The sequence below is a fragment of the Penicillium brevicompactum genome (assembly GCF_028827555.1).
Source record: "Penicillium brevicompactum strain IBT 35665 chromosome Unknown utg000001l_segment0_segment0, whole genome shotgun sequence".
NCBI lineage: Eukaryota > Fungi > Ascomycota > Eurotiomycetes > Eurotiales > Aspergillaceae > Penicillium > Penicillium brevicompactum.
This window is the reverse complement of record NW_026623203.1, coordinates 2,740,867-2,760,607: the sequence shown is the minus strand read 5'-3', so window position 1 is coordinate 2,760,607 and position 19,741 is coordinate 2,740,867. Positions and strand designations below refer to the sequence as shown.

Here is a 19,741-nt window from a genome sequence, read left to right as displayed (position 1 = left end):
CATCATTCTTACTGAGCATACTACGTAACTAGTGCTTTTTGGGTAGTTCATTACAGCTCTGATACTATCATGGATCAATTCGATTCCATATTGCTGATGAGGTCGACACTTTTAAACGGTGTTTGCTGAAAGCTCTGATCACGTTAAGAGCAGCTGTGTGATAAATTGGAAGCAGACACCAGTAAGAACATCAAAAGACGGCCAGCTCTAAAATTACAAATCGTTTTCCCAAGCTCATGACTGTGCTGCCAGAACTGTGACAGCGCCCGCCTCGTTCAGAGCCACAATGCTCTGGGCAGCGGATCCCCAAGCCACAGAAGCAGCAGGCACCGCGCTGCGCAATGGCTCTGACCATGTCTTCGCGGCCTTGGAGAACTGCTGAACGGTCACTCCACCAGGTCCACCAGTAAGAAGGAATTGGCCAGTGTAGTCCCAGAAGATGGAGTTGATCTGGCTGCCTGTCTCCAGCACCTTGATTTTCTTGGAGCTGCGGAGATCCCAAATGGAGACAGTGGTAGACTTGTCGGCCACGGCGGCCAAGAAAGTACCATTCTCAGAGAAGAACAAAGATTTGACGGGGCCTGACATTGTGTAGTCCGCGGCAGCAGCGCCAGTCTTGACATCGAAGATCTTGACCTGTGCATCGGCACCACCGGCCGCGATCAAGTGACCATCTGGGTGGAAGTTGACGGACAATAGAGCTGTACGGAACTCGTTAGCATTTGATCCAAACTGTCCGATGGAAGATGTATTCTTACCTGCTCCAGTGAAAATCTGGGATGCAACGGTGTTGGTGGCAAGGTCGTAAATGACATAGCTCTTGTCAACACCAACAGAGGCGACAATATCACCAGTAGCGTGGACCGCCACAGCAGTGACCTCTCCGGCGTGGGCCTTGAAGCTTGCAACCTCAGCGCCATTCTCAAAGACCTTAACAGAGCCTGTAGCTGAGCCAACCACAGCCTTCTCGCCTGCCCACTTGGCATCGGTGACAGGTCCATCTGTCTGCAGCGTCTGGACCACGCTCTTCTGAGCAAGGGAGTAGACACCGACCACACCATCAACACCTCCAACAAGAGCCAGCTCACCATTCGAGTTGACAGAGAGGGCACGGGCACCGGGGTATAGAGCATCGGAGGTCTCAGTTGGCTTGAATGTAGAGATTGCCTCACTTGAGGCCCAGTTCTCGGGAACCGCGCGCTTGCGGCGGGTCTTAGAAAGTCTGCAACAACGTTAGTACATAATTTATATGCATTTCCGTCGAATACACATACGCTGCTTGTGTGCTTTCAATCCGCTCCAGCACTGCCTGGGGCAAGCCTGTAGAGTCCACCTGCATAGCATCGCCACCCGCGCGGGCGGCACCGACAGAGACATTGGAAAGTGCCTCACGAGCCTCATCTCTCTCCTGGGTCAGGCGCGCAATGACTCGCACTGCAGCATCGTGCTGGTAGAGGGCCGAGCTCAGCTCGCGCCTTGTCTGTGCCAAGTTCTGTTGCAAAGTGTATGTTTCCAAAGCAAGTGCATCCCATTCTTCCTGGAACACGCTGAGAAGCGACGGGATAGATGTGAGAGTAGGAGGTCGAGGGCGAACGACGCGCTGCGACTTGACGTTGATCAAGTCCTCAGTGCTGAGTTCTTCGCCGTTCACGGGATCCTTGCCATGTTCGGCAACGTATGCCTCGATGAGGCGCTTTTCGAAGACACTGCCTGTTCGACAATTAGATGACAGGTCGTGCGCAAAGGCGATTGGAGGGGACTTACCGCTCTTGGGGGAGACAACGGGCACTTGAGGTGCCTCTCCAGAGACTGTGATGAAAGAATTTGGTTAGAAACACAGATCGACCATAGGTGCCAAAGCGCAATTGACATGAGACCACTTACTAGCACAAAGCATGGTTAATTGGGGTGGAGTGATGGGGGTTGATGAGGACTTGACGCGGAGCGGCTCCTTTGCACTTTTCGATGTGTCCCGTTACGGTTTAGCGTCCCAGAGCTGTTCGCGGTGCAGCTATCGGACTTCTGCACTTTCTCTTGCCAACAACTGTCTAGCCATTTGAATGGACCTGACATGCATGACATGCAATTTATTCAATGATATACAGACTTAGCTGAAGGCAGCACGAAGCTTCGCTTAAAAGCGCTGCAACAATTGTATCAGACCCAATCGCCAACATGCCCAAAAACCCTAAGTTTGAATATGGTATATCGCTTTCCTGTGGCATTCCTTGTTACACTTATACTAATACAATGTCCAGATGCGAAGCAGCCTGCATTTCTCCAAAAGCTCCGTGGCGAATATGGGGACAACTCTGGTCGCCTGGAGCGGCCTGCCGTACGAGCAACCAGACTGAAGGTCAACAAGGACGATGATGATGACGAGCCTATCTACGTCGATGAAGAGAGCAATGAGGTGATATCCAAAGAGGAATACAAGACACTGGTTGGCGAGAGCGAGTCCAAGGAAGAGGACAAGGATGGTCCAACAAAGGGCAGTGGTGGGGATGAAGCCAAGCCCCAGGCAGAAGCCACCAAACAGAGCAATCTCACCGAAGTTGGAGGCCAGAAGAAGCGAAAACAAGCCAAAGTGGTGGGTGAAGACAAGACAGAGATCGAGGAGCAACCCAAGCCAACGGCAAAAAATCGAAGAAAGGCAAGAAGATCAAGCTCTCTTTTGACGAGGAATGAATTCACCGTTGCATTTCAGCCTGGAAATTCTCCATGAATATCTTGATGCCAGCTTCCCATTGGGCTCGAGTCAAAGCAATCATATAAGACTCACCATGAGTCAACACAACCACAAGAATATAGCGTCATAGGTCTAGAGACCATGAAAATCCAGCATCGCCTTAATTAAACAAAGCAAAAACAACGGGTGAAAATTAAAGCCAAAGGTCCGAGTCCAGATCGACTCGAAAGAAAAAGAAGCAAGATCAAATTTACATAGTTGAAGCACTGGAGATTGGCGGCCTAAGGGCGCATCCATTTATCAGCAACTTTTTTTTTTCTCAGACGGGATCCAATCACACTTCCCGGCTTCATTCCTTTGACACTACAACACTGCGCTTGTTCACACTGTTAAAGCAAGCATGCCTGTGGTGAATGTCGACCAGCTGGTCCGCCTGCAGCGGAAGCCAGAGGACATAAGAAATGTGTGCCCCTCCATCCCACTTTAATCTGTGATGTCAGTTTTGCCTTATACTAACCGCAATCAGATCTGCATTCTAGCCCACGTCGTAAGTCAAAAAGCCAGCATCGATGCTGCCATGTTCAAATTTGTGATATTTTTCGATTTTTTTTAGGACCACGGCAAGACGTCTTTGACTGATAGTCTCATTGCCACCAATGGTATTATCTCACCCAAACTGGCGGGCAAGATCCGCTACCTGGACTCTCGTCCAGATGAACAGCTTCGAGGTATTACGATGGAATCTTCGGCCATCTCATTATTCTTCTCTATGCTGCGCCGACCAAGCCCAGAAGCCGCGCCAGTCCCCAAGGAATATCTGATTAATCTGATCGATTCGCCCGGACATATCGATTTCAGCAGCGAAGTTTCAACAGCCTCCCGTCTTTGCGATGGAGCTGTCGTTCTTGTTGATGCAGTTGAGGGTGTCTGCAGTCAGACTGTAACTGTGCTGCGACAGACCTGGGTTGAACAATTGAAGCCGATCCTTGTTGTCAACAAGATGGATCGCTTAATCACTGAACTAAAAATGAGCCCTGCTGAGGCGTTCTCGCATTTGAGTCGTCTTCTTGAACAGGTCAATGCCGTCATTGGAAGTTTCTACCAGGGCGAGCGCATGGAGGATGATTTGCAGTGGCGCGAACGTATGGAAGATCGCATTAACACTACCTCTCGTGATTCGGACCGAAAGAAACAGTCGGCAGACGACGAATCAGCATCGGTGATCACAGAGGCCACAGAGGCCACAGAATTCGAGGAGCGTGATGACGAAGATCTCTACTTTGCTCCCGAGAAGAATAATGTCATTTTCTGCAGTGCTGTCGATGGCTGGGCTTTCACAATCCGACAGTTTGCTACGATCTATGAAAAGAAGCTTGGCATCAAACGCACAGTTCTGGAGAAAGTTCTCTGGGGTGATTATTACTTGGATCCTAAGACTAAGCGTGTTTTGGGAGTGAAGCATTTGAAGGGTCGAGCTTTAAAGCCTATGTTTGTTCAATTGGTCTTGGACAGCATCTGGGCAGCATATGCAGCCACCACAGGTGGAGATAAAGGCAAAGGGTAAGTAAATCTTGAATATCGCCTATAAATCGGTGAGCATTGACACTGATATGAATGCAGAGACCCAGTGTTGCTGGAAAAGATCACTAAATCCCTCAACATTAATATCCCGCCTTATATTCTTCGCTCTCGCGATCCGAAGAACATTATGACTACCTTATTCTCTCAATGGCTACCTCTATCCACTGCTCTGCTGGTGTCCGTCATTGAGTATCTTCCCAGTCCACCTGCCGCTCAAACTGCACGACTACCAGAGATGATCAAGACCTCTCCCGGGTCTGCTTTCATCTCCGAAGATATCAAGAAGGCCATGGTTGAGTTTAAGACCGGCCCTGAAGAGCCTGTTGTGGCGTACGTCAGCAAAATGGTTGCGATTCCAGAGAGTGAACTCATGGCGAGCAAAAAGCGCAGTGGAGGTGCCATGACCGCGGCCGAAGCTATGGAGCTCGCCCGCAAAAAGAGAGAGGAAATTGCAAAGATGCAGGCCGAGGCTAAGGAAGGACAGACCGATGACTTCGAGCGCATGACATCAGCCTTCGAGAACACCAACTTGATCACCGAGACAGATGATGAAGAAGTTCAGGCGGGTGAGAAGGAGGAAGATCCTGATCACCTCATTGGCTTTGCTCGACTTTACTCGGGCACCATCTCTGTCGGAGACGAGATCTATGTGCTTCCTCCCAAGTTCTCACCGGCCAACCCCCATGCCAACCCCGAGCCCAAGAAGGTCACAGTCACAGACTTGTACTTGCTCATGGGCAGAGCTCTCGAGCCTCTCCAGTCAGTCCCAGCTGGTGTAGTATTCGGTATTGGAGGTCTTGCAGGTTACGTACTCAAAACAGGCACGCTCTGTAGCCAAATCGAGGGCAGCATCAACTTGGCTGGTGTCTCTTTGAGCACGCCACCCATTGTCCGAGTGGCATTGGAGCCGATGAACCCAGCTGATCTTGGCAAGATGGTCACTGGTCTACGTCTACTCGAGCAGAGTGATCCATGTGCACAGTACGAACAGCTCCCCAGTGGCGAGCACGTTATTTTGACGGCTGGCGAACTTCATCTGGAGCGCTGTGTCACAGATCTTCGCGAGAGATTCGCCCGCTGCGAAATTCAAACTGGTGAGGCCATCGTGCCGTACCGTGAAACAATCGTCCATGGCCCTGAGATGGCTGCGCCCAAGAACCCAGACCTGGGTCGTGGAGCTGTCCTGTCTGTTTCCGCCTCTAAGCAGATGACCCTTCGTTTGCGTGTAGTGCCGATTCCTGAAGCCGTGACGGAATTCCTTACCAAGCAAGTCGGAACCATCAAGCAGCTCCAACTAGAGAAGCGGTCTGAATCCGAAGGAAAGACAGACGCCGAAAAGGAAGCCGAAGCCGTCGTCGACGGAACTGGTGAGGCGCCCGAGGGTCAAATCCTTTCCAAGCAAGAGTTCCGCGAAGGACTAGACAGGGTCTTCAACGACGAAGTCAAAGAAGACAAGGAACTTTGGAAGAACGTCGTCGACCGAATCACTGCGTTCGGCCCCCGCAGAGTCGGCCCCAACATCCTCGTCGACGCAACAGCTGTGAACACCTGTGATAAATTGTGAGTTCACACCCACCATAAAACCAAGTTCAGACTTACTAACAATTTCAGCTTGGCCGACGACATCAAGCAACAGATCGCCGGAGACAATCACCAAGCTCTACTCGTGCGCGACTTCTGCGATAAAATCGCCTATGCCTTCCAACTCGCCACAGGCCAAGGCCCTCTCTGCCAAGAGCCCATGCAAGGCGTAGCCGTCTTCCTCGAAGAGCTTTCCGTCCAATCCAACGCAGGCGATGAACTCGACATGGGTCGTCTGACCGGTGAATCCATCCGACTCGTCCGCGAAGGCATATCCGCCGGATTCCTAGACTGGAGCCCCCGTATCATGCTCGCCATGTACAGTTGTGAGATCCAAGCCACAAGTAGGTTACAACCTCAACATACCCCCAGTTAAACACCTCTAACACATCAACAGCCGAGGTTCTAGGTCGCGTTTACGGAGTGATTACCCGTCGCCGAGGCCGCATTCTCTCCGAAGTGATGAAGGAAGGAACTCCTTTCTTCACTATCTTGGCTCTTCTGCCTGTGGCTGAATCCTTTGGGTTTGCTGAAGAAATTCGCAAGCGGACTTCTGGTGTTGCGCAGCCGCAGCTTATCTTTGCAGGCTTTGAGGCGCTTGATGAGGATCCTTTCTGGGTTCCTGCTACTGAGGAGGAGTTGGAGGATCTGGGTGAGCTTGCTGATAAGGAGAATGTTGCGAAGAGGTATATGGATGCTGTCAGGACTCGGAAGGGCTTGGTTGTGCAGGGAAGGAAGTTGATTGATGCTGAGAAGCAGAAGACGCTGAAAAAATGAGGTTTATGTATGGATATATTAGGGCATGTTTTCATGAGGGTCGAATCCATGTTCCAAGTTTTGGGGTCTTATACCTCGAACTTTGGACCATGATGCTTTTGTACACAGAACACAGGACCTCGCTCAATTGCCAAGAGTTCGTGTTGAATCCAATATTTTTTTTATGAGCATGCATACTATGGGTAAATACACGCTCAGGTGCTACATAGCGCGATGACAAAGTTTACATGTTACAATGGGTAGGTTTATGACAAGCGTGTGAGAGCCAGAGTAAGAAACCGGCTGTTGTGATATGTATTGATAAAATATGATTCCGTGGGGTATCTTAAGTCCGAATCGTTGTCAACATCAATATCCAGGAGCAACTAACTGTGTACTCCGTACTCGACTGACTCCATAAACCGGCAAAACGGTCTACAGAACCAGCAATGTTCAAGTAAAATGCAGACTCTTTCAAGCATCAAGAAGAGTCAGACTTGAACGACATGCCTCGCATGGGTGCTGGCAAGGCTGCCTAGAGGGCCAGGAGTAGTAAGATCGTCCACACAGATCTCAAGAAGAGACCATGCCCTCAAGGAACCAGACTCGATATGCAAGTCAATCACGACTGGCAATTGGAATTGGAAGGTCAGACAGGCAAAGTAGCCAGTCAAGACAAAGGCAATGGGTCATAAGCCAGCATCGCAAAAGAAGTTCCGAAAAAGAAACATAGAATGCCCTCAGAAAGGCCTAGCGACCTTCCTAGGCTCCCCAGACCCAGTGACCGGATCTCTCATCTCCTTCCAACTAATTGGAAACATCATGTTACCCGCTTCACTACGAGCCATGACGACGCCCAGGTCATTACGCGCAGTGGTAATGTAGTAGAAGCTCTGATCACCGAGTGAGATAACGGATCCTCGCACGATATCACCAACACGGAACATCTCATCCATGACGACGCGATCCTTCTCAACGGCGCGGACATCTTCCTTGCGAATCAGCGCTTGGAAGCGCAGCTCGTCTGTGCCAGTGTGGTTCTCCGGGTTAGCGGCGGAGGTAAGGATGGAAGCGACATTGTCGTTGTCAGAGGCTGTGTGTGAAGCGGTCAGGTGCTCGGATTCGTCTAGGACGACGAGGATGGAGACGGTCGCTTGGCGTTTCTGTACGCGGGTGACTCGTGCGAGGACGTTGGATTCAACTGCAGGTAGGGTGTTGTAGCGGGGTTTGAGGTTTGCGCCTTCGGGGACAACGGCGCTGCGAGGTTGTAGGTCTTTGCTTGAAATTGCTCTTGAGACTCGGAGGGTGGGTTTTGGTTGGCTCTTTGATTGAGCTGCGTCTGTGATCACTGGTCCCGCAATGGAGGCGTAGATGGAGGTTTCTTGGACGTGTGTGCCTGGGCCAGCGGAGTAAGTGGAGAGGGAGCCTAGGCGTTGCCCAGGAATGGCGATTTGTGGTAGGGCTGCCATGGTGGAATGTGTATTGCAGCGGTTGGGGAGGTGGGTGTTCTTCAGCTGCAGAGGGACGGCGGTTTCGCTCCAAAAAAATCGGGGAGCTACAACACGGAGCCGGGAATTAGTTTGTCCGCTTTATCAGATATGACAGCATCTGAGAGCCCTATCAAAGAGGCCTCAGGACTCCGCACGAAGTATCTTTTTGCGCGTTACAAAGCACATGTGACCAATTTTGCTGCAGATGAGTTATTATAGGGCCCATATCTAACATGGATTCGAAATGTATGCGATGAGACAAAAAATAAGACAGCACCGGCCCAGAAATACCATGGACATGTAAGAACACAGACAAAAAACAATACAAGAAATAACCCATATCACTCCTAATATCCGTCGACGAACGCAAGTCGAATTGAGTAGATTGGATGCAATATAGCACCCAGCGGTGGAATGAAAGAGAACCAGCATAGACAGGTCGACATCATATAACACAGGAAGAACCGAAAACAATAGTCAATCAGACAAACGGGGTTTAAGCTTCCACCAGGGTTTGCTTAGGACCTGCCCCAAGCAGTTCAAGGCAGCGACGAGCGAGGGTAATGACTTCGCCCTCGCCGTCATCAACATCCTCCTCGTCCGATTCAATGTTCTTGTCAGAGATGACCTTCACCAGCTGGACAATATCCTCAGACCTGGAAATGTATCCGATGAGCTTTTTGTCTTCGGATTCAAGTAACTGGAGGAGAGTCCAGATTGCAATGTGCTGGAAGGTTGGATCGCCGCTCGCGAGGAAGCGATGGAGGTAGCCGTGAATGCCACCATTTGAGTCTGCCCAGTCTCGAACGAACATATTGTAATCGCCGACTACTTCTTGTTAGAAATGACATCACATATGGATACGAAGGGAAGAAGATCATACCTTTGGAGGACAGGTTTCCTAGAGCAGCCGCGCTGTTACCTTGCACCTCGATGCTGTCAGAATTCGTCAGGGGAATCAAGACATCGAAGACTCCCAGGCTAAGCAGATGCGGCTTCAGTTCCTCGCTGAGTGCCAGCACAGCAATTGCAGCAGTCATCTCAGACTGCACTGAAAGAGGGACCCGTAGGACCAAGTCCTTGCACTTCTGAACTGCTCCAGCTTGCAGAACGAGCTCCTTGTTACGATCGGAGCTTGCTGCGAGGTTGCGAAGAGTTGATATAGCGTGACACTGAATTTCTTCATTGTCGGTGGAGCCCAAAAGATCCACCAAGGGCTTCAGGAAGCCTGCTTCGATGATGGGCGATTCATTAAGAGGATGGATAGAGATGTTGCGAATACAAGCGACGGCGGAGAGGATAAGAGGAAGGTAGGAAGATTGCAAGAGACGTAGTAGTGGGGATAGACCCTTCGCTCGGACAATTTCAAGTTGGTATTTCTCGTCCGAGGCGAGGTTGCGGAGGGCGAGCGCTGCTTGACACTGTACTTTCGGAGTGGACGAATCCATCAGGTGAACCAAAGATTGTACCAGGCGCGACTCGGTCTGCGCGAGTCGCTTGCGATTGGTTGAATCGACGGCGATATTGCTGAGAGCTGTTGTGCAGTAGTATTGTACATCGACGTCGGGAGATGAGAGGAGATGCACGAGCACGGGGATAGCGCCAGCATTGACGAGTTGTTGGCGGTTATCATCTAGTTCTAATGTGAGGAAAAAGGCCCGGTTCCAAAATAGCGAGGATTGATCGCTTACCGGAATGGGTCATGTTAAGCAATGCGCCCGTTGCATTACGCTGAACGCGCATGTCCTTCGACTTGGCCAAGCGGATGAGGGGACCCAAGGCACCGGAGCGGGCGATCTTGGCCTTGTTCTCTTCGTGTGTCGCGAGATTCGTGATACATCCGACGGCGTTGCATTGTACCTCGACATTGGGTGACATCATTTGGCGAATGAGGGGAGCCAGCCCCCCGAGGGTCACGATCAAGACCTTGTTCTCGGCTGTTTCGAGTCAGCGACTGCAGATAGGGAAAGAGGATGGGAACAGACCATTGACAGCAAGGTTTCCGAGCGCCGCGCTGGCGGCCCGTTGTACTTCAATATCCGAGCTCTGTAAAAGGAAGAGGATGGGTTCAAGGGTGTCGCGGTCGACTTCGCGCACATCTGTGAACAAAGGAGGTCAGAGGCATTGTATCATAGTGATCTGAGAGGTGCTACGCACCTCGTTCTGTGATTTCCGCGAAGGTTAAACTGGCGCTTCGTTGCAAGTCCACATTTTCGGAGTAAACTAGGGTGCTCAATGCCCGGAGAGGCTCGCCGTGGAAGAAGTCGGTCTCCGCGCGCTATATGTCGGTGAGGATTTCGGTCAGCGGCATTCACATGAGAAGGTTGCACTCGGGTTGAACAAGTCCGACATTTGATTGAGAAGAAGGATCTGGAAGGTACTCGGTGGTGAGGGGAGAGAGAGAGCTATGTACGTACGTTCTCCAAGTAGCCCAGCAGGTCTGAAACGGCCTCTCGCTCATTATCAGCTAGAGTAGTTTCGTAGATCCCATCTCGCGAGCGAGCCCCGATAGGACCGAGGCATGCTGATATATGACACCAGCGGTCGACTGCCGACAGACAAGACAGACAGGTCGATGCGATTCCACTCATGTTGGCTAGCAGGCCCGCATCAGGCGCGGTCCTGCAACAAATGGAGAAAAGGCGAAAGAAGAGGGGAAAGGTGAATTAGATGCAACGCATAAGTCCAGAGAAAAGATGAGGCCTGCGCGTGACGAAAGGGACTTTTGAAGGAGGAACACCGGCTTTGGAGGCTGGAAGGAAGTCGGGGGAGGGGAGAGGTCTCGCCTCAGGCAGAAACCTCATTGGGTTTATCACCACTTTCCAAAATATGTGACATTCTCTCTCTCTCTCTCTCTCTCTCTCTCTCTCTCTCTCTCTCCCGATAACAGAAGAATAGAGGGGTCTTGCTATAGTTATTGAAATCATTGCCCCATTCTCTCCAACGCATACCTCGACTCCGGTACCCGTGGACATCATTGGCAAGCTCCTGACCAATCCGGGACCAGGGATCACCTCAGCTACAGCTTTTATATTGGAGAAGGGTTTCACTGTTCCATCGAAATCCTGCCCGTGCACTGTAATGTTATCCATATGATAGTTATCAAATTCTTGTTAGTTTTTGACTTGACTTTCTCGGCCCGTTTCCCTCAGTTTCCCTCAGGTCCGTGCCTGCGAGATGAGCAGGTCATCCGACACACATCTCCGCACGTGAAGGGATGTCATGTCACGAGTCCATATAAGGCATTTGACACTTTGGACACTTTGGACGCATTTGACGTATTTGTAACCTTTCTGCCCAGGTGACTCAGCTCGCATATATAAGCATAAATGAGACCCGTCCGTATTGCGTCAAGACCTCGAATTTAGTTTAGTCTCCTGCACATCATAGACCCTGCCGCAGCTTGATATACAGTCACTACGAGTATTTCCTGCGTTACACTGATGTAGCCCACTATTTGTATATCAAGAAATTGTAGTCAATATGTCTCACCTGAGTAATCCATAATGCGATCTCTGAACATAGGCTAGTCCTAAGGTTAAATTAAGATCGGAGCCTCTCCACCAGAGCTAACCCCGAAACCCTGGAAGAGATTTCGACGGGTCCGCTGAAGCCCTAGTTGAATCTTGGAAGTCGATGATCGGTCCAATTTAATTTGCGCACAGAGAGAGGGCCATGCCGAAATGAGATGGGCTAAACAAACGCCTAGATTGGTGTGTTCACCGAACTCCACCTCGGCACCTGCGAGCCGTGTTTGTGAGAGTATTCGCATCTCAGAAATCAAAACGATAGAGAAAGGTGTATTATGCTGTATATGCAAAGAATCGAGGAGAGAAGTATACAGGTACAGCATTGCGGGGAAATAGGCTCATTGAATAGAATCGCCAAGAAAAGGGCATTAATAGCCGATGGCAAATGGGGGGAGTATAACCTTGGAACCACCTTTTCGTCACTCCCAGACGACTCTTGACGGATGGGCATTCTGGGCCCTTTTCGTTTGTAACTTCTCCAATCCCTTCTGCTCTGGGCTCTTTGGCTTTCGACACTTCCCCTGGACTTGATAATTTCCCTCTTTATCTTCTTTGACAGCAGACAGCACGAGATCCCTCATCATATGATGTCGTCTGGTTACCTCACTTGATTATCAGCCCTGCAGATCCTTGTGACATTGCACACTTGATTTTCTTGCTTCTTCCAATCCGGGTCAACTTCTTTTTCATTTAACACACGGTCCTGGGAAAGGAGACGAAAAAACCCGACATGTCTACTTCAGTCACCGCCTCCAGCTCGCTCCCCGATAACCCTCGCCCCAGTCGCTTGCGCCGCTTCAGCCAACTGCGAACTTACACTCATAATCTTTCCTCCACTGGTTCCCAACGATCAAGAAATAGTATAAGTAGTCGAGTTCCTTGGCGCACCTCAATTTCGGGCTCAAACTCTCCGACAGTGGAGAACTCCACCACTCCATGTCCTGAAACCGAACCATCTCTCTCCCGCTACACTTCTGCGCCCGCTCCCAGCTACGGTATCGGCGACCTCAACAGCCACGCTTCGTCTACCGAATCCGCCACTTCAACCCCTTTGAACGAAGTCGACGAGACACCTCATGTGATGGCGCGGCTAAGGAGCGCATCGGCGGCCCAGCGTCCCCCCCTCTCGCACCCTCGAACAGACAACCAACTCGCAAGAATCGACACCCTCCCCTGAACCGAGCGTCGTTCCAGAAAGCGCGGCAGCGGCAGCGGCAGAGACCGCCCCCGCGGAGTCGACTACCCCGCCAAGATCGGAAACAAAGGCAACCATTCGATTCTTCCCATACACGGATACCTCCCAAAGCTCTCGGCCGTCCCTACCTTTCGTCCCTGTCACTCGAACCCTTCCGTCGGAGAGCTGTGTCATCAGAGTCGGTCGATACTCTGAACGAGATGGTGTGCCAAACCCCAACCCAACTGAACCCACGGACACCCCTGTCGGCTTCAAGTCAAAGGTCGTGAGTCGTAAACACTGTGAGTTCCTATACGTGAACGGCCAGTGGCACATCAAAGATGTCGGAAGTTCCTCGGGGACCTTCTTGAACCACATGCGCCTCAGTCAGCCGAACATGGTGTCCCGCCTGTATTCCATCAAGGACGGCGACATCGTGCAGTTGGGTATCGACTTCCGCGGGGGAGAGGAGATGATCTTCCGATGTGTTCGAATCCGAATCGAGTGTAATCGATCATGGCAGCAGAAGCCTAATGAGTTCAAGTAAGACCTGACCCCACTTACACCCCCTCCAGGATCGTGTGATGCTAACATTTTCATAGCAAAAACACCGAGAGTTTGATCAAAAACCTTGGAAAGGGCGAGACGGCCGATTATTCAGGTTGTCGTGAATGCTCTATTTGCCTTGGCTCTGTCTTGGTAGGTTTCTTGGCACCTCCCTTCAAACCCGCCGCCGCTAACTTTGGTAAAGCGACCATACCAGTGCTTGTTCATGGCAGCATGCGCCCACGTCTGGCATTACAAGTGCATTAGTCGCCTACTGCACTCACCCGACTATCCAATGTTCCAATGCCCCAACTGTCGCGCATTCACTGACCTCAGCGCCGACGTTGATGATACCAACGAAGCCGATGACACACCAGAAAACGATCAGTCCAAAGATGAAGCCTCGAATGCCTCTGCCGAACCTGAAACAGATGCACCCTCGAATGCCGATACAAACAGCACCGAAGAGCCCCAGGAGCAGCCGGAACAGCTCCCCGAAGAAGCAGCGCTGGCCAACGAGGTCGAAAACCTGCACCTGGAAGAGCTCGATCGCCAAATGGAAAGCGCTTTCCGCTCGACTTCCCCAGATGGTCTCGCTCGCAGTGCCACCGTCAACATCCCTGGCTGGCAACCCTCGCTTCCTCTAAGTGTGCCCGCAGGCCGTCCACCACATTTGCGATCCGACACCCCTACATCCGATGACAACCCATTGACACCTCGGAACGACTCCGGGCCCCTTGCATTCGACGGTCGAGCAGGCATGCTGTAATCTAGGCATTTGTCATCTTCCTGGCATATATCCATCTCTCTGAGATCCCCATTTGTGCATTTTCCGATATGTCTATTGCAATGTCTTAATTCTGTCCGGGTTTCGGAGCCCACTCTACATATACCGTTTGCATTTCTGGGTAGCGCTCACTTTTTCTTTCTTTCATTCAATTTGATCCTCCGTGGCGGCTGGTTCTCTTTTTCGTCCCCTTTTGATGAACGTTTCAACACCTCTTTTTATACCCACTTTTGCATCCTATTATCATGATATCTCGGGTCACGCAACGAAGCAGGAATTTGATTTGCTGAATTCTACGTGTATACATCATCGGCACTTTATGATCATTGCCATGGATGATACCTCTTATTGGATAAATTTTCGCTCCAGCACTCGACATTGAATGGGTAGTCCTGACAACTGCACATAGTAAGCTCCAATATCCACCTGGGCACTGATCATCAAGGATTGTTGCTTGATTCTATCGTGTAGGAGGCATGGAAAGTACCACTGGAACCGGCTCTGTAGATGTTCAACAAATGATACCTAAGAATTACAGGAAACAGCATGTTATTCCCACACCATTAAACGTGGACACAGCATTGCTTGAAAATTTGTTTCAAATTGCCCGTAGCAGAGTATACCCAAGGATGCTCGGGTATAGTGACTAGGTCTAAGATCTATCTATAATTATACACATCTATCAAAACAGGTTCTCTCACTTCGAGTGAACCACGAAGCTGCCTTGCTTCTTCAGATCTCTAGAGGAGGCACCAACATACACACGGTACGAGCCCGGTGCAACAGCCCAGTTCTGCGCCTTGACATCCCAGTAAGAGATATCCCGACGACGCAAGTTGAACTTCACCTCCTTCTGCTTACCCTTCTTGATCTCCACGTTCTCAAATCCACGCAGCTGGCGCAAAGGCTGCTGTGCAGCCTTGGGATAAGAGATATAAAGCTGAGGCACCTCCGCACCATCAACAGAACCAGCATTCTGGACCTTCACGCTAACACTAGCGACAATATCCCACAGATCCTCGTAGCCACCAACAGCCCGCTTTCCAGTCGGGAAAGTAGAGAGTGCCTTGGGCCCATTGATGCTGAGATCAGAGTACTTGAACTGGGTGTATGAAAGACCGTATCCGAATTCATAGCGAGGGGTCACGTTGTAAGCGTCGAAGTAGCGGTAGTCGATGAAGTTGCCTTCAGTGAAATTGCACTGCTGGGTATAGCAGAGACCAACGTTGTAGTCGGATTCGTTCTTGGCGATTGTGTGAATGAGACGGCCACTAGGGTTAACATCGCCGTAGAGAACGTCGACAATTGAGTTTCCAGATTCCTGTCCGAGAAGACTGCCGTACAGAACGGCAGTCACGTTCTCGTTCTCGATCCAGTTGTCGACGAGTCGGACTCCGGCGGAGTTGATCACGACGACTGTGTTGGCACAGTTCTCGGCCACTTCGTTAACAAGTGCGTCCTGGTCGGTGTTGTACAGCTCGGTGCGATCGGCACCTTCGCCGGCAAGAGCGTTGATGAATACAAGGCATACATTCATGTTTTCGGCATAGGCGCTGATGGAGGGTGTGACAGAGGTACTGTCGGATCCTTGCATGACCAGCGTGGACCCGCTGGAGGAAGAATAGGTATCGTTAGCAACCCAACGAAGCATGGTTCCGTCCTGGCTTGCTTTGATGGTCAAGGCAGTCTCTGGGGTGATCAGGTAGGGCAAAGATCCTTGACCAGATCCGGAATCTGTAGCAAGATGGCCGTCGTATGTGGGTCCAGAACCCTCGACGCTGAAAGCCATGTTGGGACCGGCGATGGCGGCGCGAGCGTGGGATCCGAAGATCGCCATCTTGTGGGGCTTGTTCAAGGGAAGTGTATTGTTCTTGTTCTTAAGGAGGACCATGGACTTGGAGCCGTATGATCGGATCAGCTTGGCGTGGTCGCCGCGGACGTCGACGTACGCATCCTCTGACTCGGTAGCGGGCTGGGTGCCGTTGTCGAGGTTGGCGTGGTACCATCCGATAAGGTTACGGGTGGCCATGTCGTTCAAGCGAGCTTCGGTGAAGTTCTTGCCCTTCAAGAACCCTGTCATGGCGGAAGTACTCCACAGACTCGAAGAGCCGTAGTCCAGACCGCTGATCGCTGAGGCCAGGGCGTTCTGCTGGGCCATCTGGTCGGGGAATACCAAGCCGGGGTAGCCGAGCTCTTCCTTAAGGATGTCCAGCAGCACAGCGGAGGACTCACACGCAAGGGTGTTGTTAACCTTGGTCATGGCACACATCATTCCACCGAGGCCTGAGTGCACGGCATCGTAGAAGCTCCAGAGGTAAGTCTCGTGAAGAGTCTTGGAGTCTGCGTTGGAAGAGTAAGGCGCGCTGGAAGAAGAACTTCCGCCCATAGCACGGGCTTTTAGCGAAGAGCCTGTCGAAGATGGGGGTGCGGCAGTGTTCGAAGATGAGTTGGAGCTACCTGGGGGGGCCTCCACTTCCACCTCCCATACCACCGCCGCCGCCACCACCACCACTTGAGGTTCGGTTGGTCTCTTGTTCATTCAAAATGAAGTGCTTTGATATGTGTTAGTGAGGCGGGCTTTAGAGTCAAATCATAGAAGCTAAGCAGCCTACCTTGGCACCGGCAATAATACCAACATCATTGTATGCCTCGACGCCCAATCCTGTAGCGATACCATTGAGGTAAGGATCCGGTCCAAAAGTCTCAACCAAGCGACCACCCCAAGGAGTACGTCCCATTGGCTGAGAAGTAGGTCCATTGATAACCTGAACGCCCTTGAGATAGGCCTCCACTGCAACAGCCCGAGCTTGCTTATACATGGCATCCTTGTCCCAAGTCATAGCCAGGGCCGAAGACTGACTGAATGCGGACACATAGTAGTAGTCTTGCAAGCCCATGGACCCATCCAAAAACTTCAACGCAGTGAAGGACTGGCCGTCAGTTGTTGTCGCATCACTTCCAGTGATGAGCTTCAACTTCTCGGTTGTGTTGAGCTTTGAGACGAATTTGGTAGCTTTTTCATAGGCGGCTTGCCAATCGCCGAGGGCAACTATTTGCGAATGATTAGTCCAAAGAAGGAATATAAGAGAGGAAGGCTAGTGTACCATTGCCGTTAGAAAGCAGACCGGCCTTGGAGTCTGAAGCGGCAACGGCCGCACCTGACAAGGCACAAAGCAAGGACAAAGAATGAATCTTCATCTTTGAAAGAAGAAGGATCGACTAGAAAAAGAGAAGAAAGAGTGAATGGTCCATCTCAACACCGGGTCCTGTCGGGTTTTCATAGTCCCCAAAGTCGACGCGTACAACTGGTATAGTATGGCAGGAACAGGGTGAAGAAACAAGGTTTCAGATCCACTCAAACGGCTTAGCCCTATGGGTTCTGAGGGTGCCATTACGTGGACCGATGATCATACCCAGGGTTTGGTACAAGCTCACCGGCAAAACTGCGGTGCAAATTCCTACATCCCGGAAAAGCCGAGAATTAAGGCCCAAATTAGGGTTATGTAATCCGGCTTCCCGATCGAAAAGGGAAGGTGTTCCTGTCCATAGTTTAATCGCATGGAAACTACTTTGAAACGGGAGGCTGGATTGCCATAAAGTGTTTACGGCTCTCGTTTCAGCATGCCTGTGGCTGTTTCGCAGCTTGATGTTCGCTTTTGTCCTTCGATATGGTTTGATATAAAGTGCCGAGAATCGACTCCACCGGGGTGACGATTCTGTGTTTCCGGCACTTCCGATGTCAATCTCCAATACACCCAATGAGTTGACCCCTCAGCAATCGCTTGTATCGTCACAACGGTCAATATACCAAGTGAAGTACTGACCCAAGGCAGCGAGTCAACACCGCAGATCCTGGGATACGTAGAATGGACAATGTATGTGCTTCTTTGTGCCCACTGAGAGCCTCAATTTCTCTGATCCAGGCAATAATGGAGCTACCTCAAAAGGCAGGCGTTGTCGAACATTCGCTAGATGCTTTCCGATATCAACTACTTGTACGGAGTACGGAGTACGAACTAGAGGTTTGTTTGTCATCACGTGGCCTGGTCCCGCTGTGGGTCTTGGAGCCAAATGTCACTGGACCCGCTTTTGATCTCTCATCCTGGTCCATATCTCAATTCTACCTTGGAGAGCGGTGGTACAGCTCCTCAGTTGAGCTGGTCCTGTGTAATATTTCTCAGGTCGATTCCAGCCACCACATGATCCGGTATCATGAGGTTGAACTTCAGCGAACCACCCACCCCGAGCCTGAGTCGCCAGAACACCACAATTCAAGGTCATCACCAACGACGCGGCACTCATCCTCATCGCCTATCGTCACGTGCTAAGCCTAGGAGGTAAGGTGATAGAGACCACGCTTGCCAATCAGATAGACTAACACTCTCAGATGGCCGTTGGTCTTCCGATTCATTAAAGGTGCAATCCATGGCGCAATATTATTCCCTGTGTTCTTGCACGCGGTTTTTACAACACTGATCGTGTATCTGGATACATATGTGTTTGACACTGTCGGCTTACCTAGCACTATTGTACGTATCGTACACAATCTTTCCAGGCTGATTTGCAGCTAAACGCGAGATAGATCCCCTCGTTGTCAATAGTCGTGGGACTGATGCTCGTCTTCCGCAACCAAACATCCTATAACCGTTTCTGGGATGGACGCAACGGAATGAACACGCTCAATACCTGCGTGCGGAATCTCGTCCGCACAATTGCGACAAATAGTTACAACGCTAAGCGCGGACCACCCACAGCTGCAGAGCGTGAGGATATCGAGCGCACTATTCGTATTCTAATGGCCATCCCTTACGCCGTGAAGAACCATCTACGCGCTGAGTGGGGCGCCGCTTGGGTATTCGGCGGCTCCATCGATGAGGATTTGAATCTGCATGGCAGTACACTTTACAACCCCGAGTACGCCAACTTGCTTCCGGCGGGCTTGGTGGGACATGAAGACGAGGGACTGGGTCTTCCTTTCCAGTTGACATTTTTCATTGACGGCTTCATCAAGCGTGGCGAGGGGCGAGGGTGGTTTCCTGCACCAGGGGCTAGTCAGATGCAGGCCCAGTTGAACACATTGACCGATGCGTATGGAAGAATGGAAACCATCAAATTGACACCCATTCCTGTCGCTCACTTGTGAGTCTCAGCTTTAATCTGGTGGTAGAAATCCGCTAACAGAATCGGGTACAGAATTCATCAAAAACAAGTCCTCGCCCTATTTGGCTGCGTTTTGCCCTTTGCCATGGTCGACGAGATGGGATGGTGGGCAATTCCTATAGTCAGCTTGGTCATCTTTACCCTCTATGGTATCGAGGGCATAGGGTCTCAACTGGAAGATCCATTTGGTTACGACCGAAATGATATCAAGATGGATGCCATTGCTGGCGATTCCAAGGTTGAGATTGACGTTGTCTTATCTGAATGGCGCACACACTCAAAGGCCATGGATGCGCTGAGACACCAGCCAGCCGGTGCGTACCATGGAGATTTATGCCTGACTCCTACGCGTGATGCAAGCAGTGATGACCAAAGGGATGATAAATACGCACCGCCGGATTTGTTTTTGAGACTTAGGCCGAACACAGGAAGATAGAGCGCCAGAAA

The 19,741-nt window shown here is 51.0% G+C and overlaps 8 protein-coding genes across 8 annotated transcripts; 4 read left to right on the top strand and 4 right to left on the bottom strand.

Moving 5' to 3' along the window:
• Window positions 1-234: 234 nt before the first annotated feature.
• N7506_000824 (WD repeat PRP19 family protein) lies at window positions 235-1,897 on the bottom strand (the record flags this gene model as incomplete). The annotated part of the gene is made up of 4 exons (XM_056950120.1): window positions 235-1,222; window positions 1,275-1,710; window positions 1,765-1,809; window positions 1,885-1,897. 4 exons carry the CDS (start codon window positions 1,895-1,897, stop codon window positions 235-237), a joined length of 1,482 nt encoding a protein of 493 aa, XP_056816035.1.
• Window positions 1,898-2,175: 278 nt separating this feature from the next.
• On the top strand, window positions 2,176-2,725 carry N7506_000823 (DUF4604 domain-containing protein; the record flags this gene model as incomplete). Its single annotated transcript, XM_056950119.1, has 2 exons — window positions 2,176-2,203; window positions 2,259-2,725. The coding sequence occupies 2 exons, from the start codon at window positions 2,176-2,178 to the stop codon at window positions 2,723-2,725; spliced, it is 495 nt and encodes a 164-aa protein (XP_056816034.1).
• Window positions 2,726-3,089: 364 nt separating this feature from the next.
• On the top strand, window positions 3,090-6,628 carry N7506_000822 (GTPase RIA1; the record flags this gene model as incomplete). Its single annotated transcript, XM_056950118.1, has 6 exons — window positions 3,090-3,152; window positions 3,216-3,236; window positions 3,303-4,249; window positions 4,310-5,830; window positions 5,882-6,195; window positions 6,249-6,628. The coding sequence occupies 6 exons, from the start codon at window positions 3,090-3,092 to the stop codon at window positions 6,626-6,628; spliced, it is 3,246 nt and encodes a 1,081-aa protein (XP_056816033.1).
• A 719-nt stretch (window positions 6,629-7,347) lies between these two features.
• Window positions 7,348-8,076, bottom strand: N7506_000821 (exosome non-catalytic core subunit CSL4; the record flags this gene model as incomplete). The annotated part of the gene is made up of 1 exon (XM_056950117.1): window positions 7,348-8,076. The coding sequence occupies one exon, from the start codon at window positions 8,074-8,076 to the stop codon at window positions 7,348-7,350; it is 729 nt and encodes a 242-aa protein (XP_056816032.1).
• A 517-nt stretch (window positions 8,077-8,593) lies between these two features.
• vac8 (protein anchor VAC8) lies at window positions 8,594-10,688 on the bottom strand (the record flags this gene model as incomplete). The annotated part of the gene is made up of 6 exons (XM_056950116.1): window positions 8,594-8,925; window positions 8,981-9,736; window positions 9,789-10,034; window positions 10,083-10,196; window positions 10,255-10,375; window positions 10,515-10,688. The coding sequence occupies 6 exons, from the start codon at window positions 10,686-10,688 to the stop codon at window positions 8,594-8,596; spliced, it is 1,743 nt and encodes a 580-aa protein (XP_056816031.1).
• Window positions 10,689-12,357: 1,669 nt separating this feature from the next.
• N7506_000819 (FHA domain protein) lies at window positions 12,358-14,116 on the top strand (the record flags this gene model as incomplete). The annotated part of the gene is made up of 4 exons (XM_056950115.1): window positions 12,358-12,742; window positions 12,786-13,344; window positions 13,404-13,500; window positions 13,553-14,116. 4 exons carry the CDS (start codon window positions 12,358-12,360, stop codon window positions 14,114-14,116), a joined length of 1,605 nt encoding a protein of 534 aa, XP_056816030.1.
• A 715-nt stretch (window positions 14,117-14,831) lies between these two features.
• Window positions 14,832-17,332, bottom strand: N7506_000818 (glycoside hydrolase family 3 protein; the record flags this gene model as incomplete). The annotated part of the gene is made up of 3 exons (XM_056950114.1): window positions 14,832-16,664; window positions 16,747-17,183; window positions 17,239-17,332. The coding sequence occupies 3 exons, from the start codon at window positions 17,330-17,332 to the stop codon at window positions 14,832-14,834; spliced, it is 2,364 nt and encodes a 787-aa protein (XP_056816029.1).
• A 1,014-nt stretch (window positions 17,333-18,346) lies between these two features.
• N7506_000817 (bestrophin family protein) lies at window positions 18,347-19,730 on the top strand (the record flags this gene model as incomplete). The annotated part of the gene is made up of 4 exons (XM_056950113.1): window positions 18,347-18,471; window positions 18,522-18,663; window positions 18,717-19,273; window positions 19,328-19,730. 4 exons carry the CDS (start codon window positions 18,347-18,349, stop codon window positions 19,728-19,730), a joined length of 1,227 nt encoding a protein of 408 aa, XP_056816028.1.
• Window positions 19,731-19,741: the final 11 nt, after the last annotated feature.